Here is a 9,875-nt window from a genome sequence, read left to right as displayed (position 1 = left end):
TAAACTGCTTTGAGAATCTATCTACTTGAGTCAATTTGTGGTGCTACCAAATCATGGCCTGTATTCAGTACTACACGGTAGTAAGTCAGATGGCAAACTGACCAGAAGATAAGGTTTAGCAGGCCCAAACTGATGCAGAAATGAGAGGATGAGTCGAGTCTGTGCTAAATGGTGGGAAAAGGGGGTGATGTAGTTAGTTTCTTTGAGGTCAGAAAAGCCTTGCTCTGTAAGGAAAGAGAACAAAGGACATTAAAAACCAGAATAGTTATGACAGGATCTGAGGAAAGACCTTGGAATGGGCCTGCTAAGTGGTGTGAAAATGATTATTGGAGGAAATCTACAAACTGTGAGATCATCATGACCAATATTGCCCAAGGTGAAGGCACACAGATGCCCAGGAACCACCGAAGTCCTCAGTGAATGTACCAGAATAACCAGAGGATGGTGATGAGGATATACAATACAGCTGGTTAGCAGAGGCTTCCAAGTGTGGCCATGAAGGTCAGGAACATAGGGCAAGAGGCCCTGTGCCATCCCTTCACTTTGTAAAATGAGACAATTACCTTTCATTTGAAATAGACCTAGAGGAGGCAGATTCCAATGAGAGAAACAAAGGAATGGCAAAACAAGTCTCATGCTAAGAACTGGTGGAGTAAAGCAATGGGGGGAAATGGACAGCAGGGGCCTCACTGGTGGCACAAGGGGTGAAGTCTCAGCACTATGAAGTTACTGGCAGCCACCAAAGCATCAGAGACCTGGCCCACATGGTGCAGCAAACCACTCCTGTCTCAGCACTTTCAGTAGATCTACCTGTTCTGCTCCACAACCATCTCAGGTGAACCCTAACTCCTCTCCACACCCTCAACCCCCCACCTCTGGCCTACACCCAAACTCTTCTATGCATAAATTTTTAAAAAACGGATAGCAAGTTAAACAGTATTAGAGTATAAGGAAACAACTAGTGACTGGATGGCCTTCTAAAGGCAGGGATGAAAAGTGAATTAGACCAGCCTCAATGTTCTAACTGGAGTGGTTTATATAATCAGACACACTAAGCACGACAAGACTAGGTATGCTTAAATTGTAACTCTATGTTTACAAAAGACTATTAGTGATGTAATTTGTGTTTCAACAAAGCTTAGTCCCAAGTAGAGAGGCTGGCAGGGTAACCTAAAGTTGCTAATGCCCTGGTAGGTTGCTAGTTTCAGTGAGGTACAGCCCAGGTTAGAATGGGGCCCAGGCTTAACCAGGTATCAGTCCTGGAGGAAGGAAAGGCAGAGTTAGGTCTATCAAAATATATCTGATACTCTTGCCTCACCTCCAGAGTTCAACTACGTACACTGGTGTGATGCTGGTTCGTGGGCATTCCTAAGTATTTGATGAATGTTGCAAAATTCATGGCCAACTAAGACTATGAGTAAGCTGTAACATGAATGTTAGTGACCAGTATTTCTAAAATTAGAATATATTCAATAGGGGCTATACACTCCTTCAATAGCATAAGTAGGGCTTAGAATTACATGTCTGAAATACCCTCATCTTCCTCTTTTAACTTCTACAGAAACTTTAAAATTAAACATCCTCAAAAATCATGTCTTAAACCTTCTCTCAGGGAGAGAAGCTGTAACTTGAATGTCTTTGCATCCACCTGAACCAATCCACACCCATAGGACACCAAGGCCCAAAAAAGCTTACTAATTAACACAAGGTCTTAATAAGCTAAACTCAGATTTGATTCCTAAACTGAGTGTTCTTTACCTTACGAAAATACTGAAGTCTTCATTCAGGCTTTGAAGTGTTCACTTGCTTTTTTTTTTTCAAATGGCAGAAAAATTGGTCTTCATTTCCGTCACTGGCAACCCACTAGGGTCTTAGACTCACCAGTAAGAACCACTGCAACACTTTAAAGAATTCTTGTGGTGCTTTTTCAATTAAGATAACCAATTTAGCTCCAAAGACAAGGTTAGAGAGAATCTTTGCTTAGTAAATAAATTTCATGGGAGTTTACTATATTGGGATGGTCTTTCTTCTAGAAATTGAGAGACAACTGAAAAATTAAAAAAAAAAACAGACAATATTTGATTGTAGTCTTTTGCATTGTTCTCTACTGGCACCATGTGTGACTTTTCCATTAAAAGCTAACTAAGCTTTCCATAGATTCCAAATGTTCAATCTCCTGGAATCAGTTGATGCCAACACCAATGCCAAAGCCCCATGAAACACTTGATCTCAAGTGGACCCCATGTGATTTTTAAAAACAATGCCATTCCAGGTGTCTGCTGGTCAGAAAATTCTTATAACTGTATAGCTGAAACCTATACAATGTTGTAAACTGTTACCAATAAAATTAAAATCTTCTATTATGAAAATATTTTTCCAAGTTTTTTTCTTCTTCCCACCAATTTCTCCTCCCAACATAAAGTCACACACTTCATGCTTGAGGCCAATTTCACTGCGAGGAGAATCTTTAACACTTTCAGAATTGTTTTATCCTTTGCACCTGCTTAGTTGGTAACCTTGGCAATGAGGGGGAAAAAAGCACTATGTAATTCTCTGCAGTAAGCTGCAGTTCAAACTAGTTTTAAGCATTAGGAATCCAAAAGAAAAGTACTTCCAGATTTTCACTGGTATAAACTGCTGAAGAATCAAAATGTATGAAAATATCTGTTGATCACCACTGAATCAATGCTGAAAGGCAGGCATGTGAAATCTTCATCTATCACTTCTTTCATGTCACATTTTCTGAAAACACTATTCCCAGCAATGGAATAGGTTGCTCATACCACAAATAAAATTATTTGAGCCTTGTTTTGTTATAGTTGGAGAGCAAATGCAATTTTTGAAACTGCTTTGATACAATCTAAACGGGGCTCTCATATATATGCTTGTTTTCTCAACTCATCCCCCAATTCACCTTTTCTTGGTTACCATATAGTTACCACCCATGTAAATGACAGAGTAGGGGGGAACCTGGACACACGCAATTTTTTATTTTTTTATGTAATGCAAATAACCACATCTAATTTCTTTTTTCAGTAAACAAAAGAAACACAAGACATGCTCAAAAAAACAAAACAAGTTATACTTTTCATAAGGCACCACCAAAAACCCTGGTAAATTAGGGTCTATTATATTAAGCGTCACTAACAGGTAAATAAATATGTTAAGGGATAATCATTAGGGGGCCTTGAGGTTTACAAAAGATTAGACGTCTTGGAGTATTGCAAAAGAATAAGGATACAGCTTTAAAAACCAGTCATATTCCTTCCCCAGTGCAAATCATTGGTTGCATAGTGGTGACTGGATATGATCCAGGCCAAAAGAAGAGCGCAATTCCAAATTACATGAATTCCCATTCCTTCCTCCTTATGCTCTATCACTTGGCACATTCATATCTGAATGATATACTTAAAAAACAAAAATGAAAAGGTGAAAGGTAGATCAACTGCTTTTTAAGATTTAGACTTAAGTTCTTACTGCAAATTCAACTTTCCACACACATATGAAACTAGTTCACATGTAAACTTTTACTGAACTTGGTTATATATAGGAATCAAGAGTTTAGTCTTTCTACAATTCACAACTTTCAAATGCCATTCTAGTTGTCACTTTCTCCTTTAAAATTTCGGTAACAGCACCCTTTGAAAGAAGGGTTTTCTCAGTTTTTCCTTTCATCCTCCTATTTTAAGCACAGGATGATATTCACACAACATACTATAGAATTAAAAAATGGACAAAGATAGTTTCTTTTTGTATATGAATTGCACCCAAAATCTAAAAATCAAGAACAACAAAGACTTGTTTAAGACTAAAGCAGAGAACAAAAGTGAAGCACAGGCAAATACACTAAATTTACAGGTCTGTTAGTCTTTGCTAGATTTTGATTTTTTAAGTACATTGTGGTCATCACAGATTTAATGTTTGCTTTTTTAACTCTTCAAAGTATGAGATGCAGTTAAGTTGTAACTGTATTGAGACACAAATTCAAGTCCGCAATACAGAGCTCGTTCCCAGCAGCCTAGCAAGAGAGCCTCGCTTCTACATTTCAGTATGGCTTTGTCGTAGTAACTATCAGGAAATGATATAAACATTTGTGGGAGGAAGATGTTCCTTATCCCCTTAGAAGCCAGCTAATGCTGCAATTGGACTTTGTAAACTTCCGGGTTTTGCATAGTTCCAATGAGCTACCCTTCGAGAATGATTATTAAAGACCTACCAATTTCATTTATCTTCCTATATCTGACAAAATCATTTATAATGAAGTTATTTAAGAAATACATTTGAAAGAATTAACATTTAAGGTAAAGTGTCAGTGGTGAAGAATTACAACTCAAGAGATTTTAAGTGTAAAGAAACATTTTAAATCAAGTTTTAATACAAAAATGTTATATTACTACACAATGGAATAAATGGTAAATAATTTTCTCTAGCTGAAAATGTTTTAAATTAGAATAGCAGCAAATTTTTAGACAGATAAATCTTAGCTCAATTCCAAAATTGTAGGTTTGTGTGTTAATTTTTCTTTTTTCCCCCTAACCTTTTATCTGTTCTTAGCTTGGGTAATCTGTGGTGAAGAGTCAGAGCAAAAAGTCCCCTGTGACTTCCAAATAATAATGCCACATTAAGTGATATACTTAAATTTCAAAATGTTAAATATATACAGGAAGTTACTCATGTTTGGAGACTGCCTAGTCTTTATTCTCTTAGGTCTCTAGCAGGCAAATATCAAATCAAAGACACACTTATCCCTAAATGGCCACCCCTACCTACCCACCATACTTCAAGAAGCAACCACCTTTTCAGCATCCTCATGCCCTTCCACTAATGGTTGAGTAGTTAATGGTGACTAAGAAGGAAAAATAAAATCTGTGTGTATTCCAGGCAGCCATAATTTAACCCACAAGTGTTAGAATACTTTTACAGAGAGGACCAAAAGGCAAAAAATATTGTGCTTTCTTAACATTAACCAGATGAATTCTTAAGTCATAATATCTTTATCATGGGGAAGGGGGCAAATTTAAACTGGTTAGTTTACCTTGAAATATCCACTGACCTCTTAAATCACACATACATTTGAGAAAAGATCTCGAGACATGCACAGTAATGCTTATGAACCTCTTAACAGGTCAAAACACTCAAAATGTTATAAAATATTAAGGAAGAATGACTAAAAAACAGTATGAACCAGAGAAAGCATTTATAGAAACTGAATTTTACAGGAAAGGTTTTGCTTTTTAAATAAGATGCGCCTTTTGAGTTAAATCTCATACCCACTCTAACTGTAACTGGACAGTACATTTTACTTCTAGTTACTAGAAGACATTTCTTTGAGCGAGATTGGGAAAAATAGGGAAGAGGAGATTATAAGCTACTTCTAGGCCCTCCTGCTACCCCCCTTTAAAAGGAAAACTGGTAAATCGAACTCAAACCACAGATTTTTAAACCAAAATAAAGGAACACTATATAGTGAAGACAAAACACTATTTTCAGTTTGTTTGGGTTTTTTTCTTTGTCCTTAAAAAAAAAAGAGAGAGAAGAAAAAATCCCCCAAAAGAGTTCCCGTACAGCTTGCCTAACACCTTAACAAGAACAGAGAACAGGAAAAAAAGGACACAGCACCATATTTTCAAACATTCACATACAAAATAAAATAGCCATCACAAATTTAGTAAAACCAAGATTTCTGACAGAGACACATTCCCCCCACACAAAAGAAATAAAATTAACTATATGAACACAAATAAATGGATGATCTGATCTAGGACGGAGTTATAAATAAGTCCCAACTCCTTGTACTACAAGGAAGGAATGGGATTTATTAAACGGCAAAAAAGAAAATGCAAGTGCCCAAATGGATATTTGATACTGAAACTCTCATATGCTGCTGGTAACAGTAAATATATATTTATATATTCATATATGTATATTAAAAAAGGAAAAATAATCTATTTATAGAACAGTCAGTAGTCAGAGACATTTAGAAAAAGTAAAAACAAGTCCTCTTTTCTTTTTTTAAAAATGGATTTACTAAAACAACTTCATCACCCAGAGGCACTACAGCCCCACATCCCCGATGAAGCCTGGTGTCAGTCAGCAGCTCTGCTGTGGGTCACAATCTGAAATTGCCAGTACTGCAAACAGCAGACATTGGGGTCAGGGCTGCAAGGCAAAAAGCTGTTATTTGCTGGTCTTGCTCATGGCATGCCTGAAGCCTGGTGGTATCTGGTATACTTGTGAATGAAGATTTCCCCCAAGAAGCATGCATCACTGTGGCTCAGTAAAACAATCTAATGTCTTCTTTTCTTTTGCAAAAGTTCGGATCCATTGTACCTGCATTGTTTAAAATGTAGACCCATGGCAGCAAGATTTCTCAAAGCTCCTTGTCTTGAAATAAAAGCTCTTCTCAGAATCCAAAATGTCAGATGACATCTTCCTCTCTCAGGAAGATCATGTAGTCTGCTCTTCATCTGGGGTTTTCTTCTTGATACAGTCAAGTGTAAGAAGCTGATGTCTACAGACTGTTACTATCCTATGGTTCTAACAGGTGTGACTTGGGCCCTGTTTCTCTCCTAGTTCCCATGACAGTGGAAGGAAAACGTGATACTGACTCCTCTCCAACTAACTAAGGAGATTCAAGCAATCAACACCCTCAAATGGTACTGCCCCTCGGTTGTAAACCTCTAATATCAACTGGCCATAAGCCACACATCCTACACGCCTTGCTAGCAGACCAAGGTTATTAGTGCCAACCAGCCAGCCACCCGAGAGCGCAATCAAATGTCTGGCCCTAATGTAGCAGATCATACTCAGAGAAGACATAACCACAATGCTAGCTGCCTATACCAATGAAGACACCCTCTGCATAGATGTGCTGAGAGAGAATGCAGATCACACAGTCCATGCAAAGAGGAAGTCAGCTAAAGGACTTTCTCTGAAGGCCATTTGTCTTTGGAAGCAATATTCCAAGTGGATTTATGCCACTCTATTTGATGACTAGGTCTCAAATATGGTCCATTTCCCCCCATGTCCCAAACTAACCCAGCATGTGCTAACTGGTCTCCTTAAGATCCTCCACTGGTATTTTGTAGCTCATTATGAAGGAAGGAGGTGGTGCTTGTCCTGGGCTATCTGGCCCTTGCTTCTTTGCACAGTTTATACAGATGTAATCTTCATTTTCAGCCATTTCTGGAGATACACCCACACAAACTTGATGAAACCACTCATCACAGCCACCATCACATTGTACCCAGTCTACCTGCAGGAGATAAGAGTGGGGAATGTTTAGGTTACATAAACAGCAAGCCTAGAATAAAAGCAAACCAAAGAGCTTTCTTGGCTTAAGTAATAGCAAATTATTGAGATGTCCAGAGATAGACAATGACTTCTTATGGGGTTATTATTTTTTTTTAAAGAAAGAAGTTGGGAAATTAATACCCCAAAATTTTATTTTACCATATATGTCCACAAAATTAGGCCTCTTAGGTACTCCATTATTACCTCATAAATACCTGGGGCTCCTTGTGAGGCAGAAACATGTTTGAGAAACACTTGATAAAAAAAAAAAAAAAGGAACTTCTAATAGAGCAGCCAAATAGTTTTAGCTATTATTAACATTTCTAGGCTCTAAGACAATGCAATTATCAATCAAGAAAGGAAGAGTACAACAATGTGAAGGCAATCCTGCGTATTAGCTTTATTTCAAAGAGATAAGCCAAAGTACTAAGAGCATTAAATACCTTTTTAGAAAAGCAGTCACATAGGCCACTTTTAAAACTAATATTTTTTATTCTTCTCTTCTTCCGTTACAAATACAACTCCCTATAAAAAGTTAGCAAATATCAGAGGTCAAATCTTACAAGTTAACCAATTAAAACAGTCAAAAGACACAGATCACTCTGGGGTTTCAAATTAAAATCTTAAAAACTGACAGGTCAGTGGCAGATGCCAGACAAACTCTGACACTGGAGGCTAAGAAGGGCAATGGTTTGGTGACTTTAAACCTGGGTCTAGATTTAACAATAAGGTGACTTTGGGCTTTTTTATTTGAAGGGTAACTATGGTAGTTTTTCTCATTGAGGTCAAGGCAAATGAGAAGCCTGAAAAACTAAAAGAGCTACTCTTCCTCTCCTGAATACAACAATAGAGCATTTCACTAGCAAAGAAAAAAAGTCACTTAAAACAATGAGCTTTGCCAGCTATCAGAGCAAAGTATGGAGTATGAAAGGATCAAGTAATTACCTCAGTACAGCTTATAAGAACAGAGAAAGGAGGTGTTGACTAGTACATGAATTTCAGAAAAAAACAAGTAGTTTTCAAAATCAGTTTCGAGGTACAAAAAACATTACAAAACCATGATATCTGTGTTAGTAACTTTAAGGTTGTAATAAAACATGGGAAAAAATCATTTGTTAAAATTATCTTTTGGCTTTACTCTGGAGTTATTCCTGGTCTAGTTTTAGATCTTTTAGTCAATGCTGTATAGCACAAAAATTACCGTACTCAGTCAGAAATGGAGTTTGAAATAGGTAACTTTGAGCCAGGTCATTTACCTTAATTAAGGCTCAATTTCTTCACTTATAAACTAGAAATAACTTGCAGTTTATACAAAGAATCAAATGAAATAATGAATGGCAAAATACCTAACTCACTACTTGGGATGCTGGGGGTGCATCACAATCCCCAATTTCATAGCTTTTACTTATCCTATTAATTAGGACACAAAATATTTGGCCTCTGCAGCACTATTTCACAAAATGTGAGGACCACTGACATCAAAATTACGTATCATGTCTCTGAGAAGGGGAGCTGAGTCCCATTAAAAACCTACAGACTCAGAATACCTGTGGTCACCAGAAACCTGTATTTTTTATAAGCTCAGAGGTAATTGTTCTATATTGGAAATTTGATCACCACTGGCACTATATGACAATATTTCTTCTTGCAAATTCAGAGCAACTTAACAATTCTCTCCTAAACACTGGGGGCTTCCCTGGTGACGCAAGGGATAAAGACATTGCACTATCAAGCTGTCACCAGCCACTGCAGCACAGCTTCAATCCCTGGCCAAAGTGTTAACCGACATGGCCCACTGCTACCCTCAGCAGTGCTATTACAGTAAATTCACCTATTCTGCTCCACTCTGTCTCTGGTGAATCTTCTTACCCTCTAACCTGTGGCCTATGCCACAGTTCTTCTATACAAAAATAAATATATCTTAAAAAAAAAAAAAAAACTCCCTCCGAAAATAAGTTACATTTTGTCCTATAACTGTAATTAACCTGCTTATGACGCCGCCCCTGAACCAAAACATAACTCTACTCCTGCCTCCAATCCTCTTAATCTAGTTTCCTAATGTTAACCTGTTATTCTCTTTGAAATAAAGAAGACAATTTCACTTTTGTGATTTTGGTTGGAGGCCCACTCCTAAGCCCACCTCTTCCAAAATCCAAGAATATGTAATTTTCCTTGAGATAGCCATCGCAGGCGAATTTTATCCCAGCCTAAAGTTATTGGCAATTTACCCTGGTAATCTAACAGGAAAAAGTATAATCCTCCTCTTTAATACTTTCTTAACATGTTCATCTGTTAACAAACTCCAGCTCTACTCGTTTGAAAATGCCACAGGACTTAAAGCAAACTTAGGTTTGGAATGTCAACTTAACCCACAGAAGAGTTTGACATGGGGCAGCAGACTACTTAGTAGTCTGAAAACTCAGGAATACAGAGTTTGGCTAACTGCATATTAAATTCCAATTTTCCCATTTATTATTTTTGGGAGGAACTTGCCAAATCACAAAAATAATTATTAAAAAACTTCACAGCGGGCCCTCCCTGGTGGCGCAGCGGGTTAAAGCACAGCACTGAGAATCTGAGGC

The 9,875-nt window shown here is 37.5% G+C and overlaps 1 protein-coding gene across 1 annotated transcript in view; it reads right to left on the bottom strand.

Moving 5' to 3' along the window:
- Window positions 1-3,038: 3,038 nt before the first annotated feature.
- The window catches only part of KDM5A (lysine (K)-specific demethylase 5A), a 65,711-nt gene continuing 58,874 nt past the window's right edge, over window positions 3,039-9,875 (bottom strand). The window contains exon 28 of the mRNA XM_004692835.2: window positions 3,039-7,255. Within this exon, the coding sequence (XP_004692892.1) occupies window positions 7,049-7,255 (207 nt within the window). The 3' untranslated portion in view covers window positions 3,039-7,048. The remainder of the gene's footprint in view (window positions 7,256-9,875) is intronic.

Source organism: Condylura cristata, unplaced genomic scaffold (genome assembly GCF_000260355.1).
Source record: "Condylura cristata isolate star-nosed mole 26May11 unplaced genomic scaffold, ConCri1.0 scaffold00034, whole genome shotgun sequence".
NCBI classification, from domain to species: domain Eukaryota; kingdom Metazoa; phylum Chordata; class Mammalia; order Eulipotyphla; family Talpidae; genus Condylura; species Condylura cristata.
This window is presented reverse-complemented; position numbering and strand designations above follow the sequence as displayed.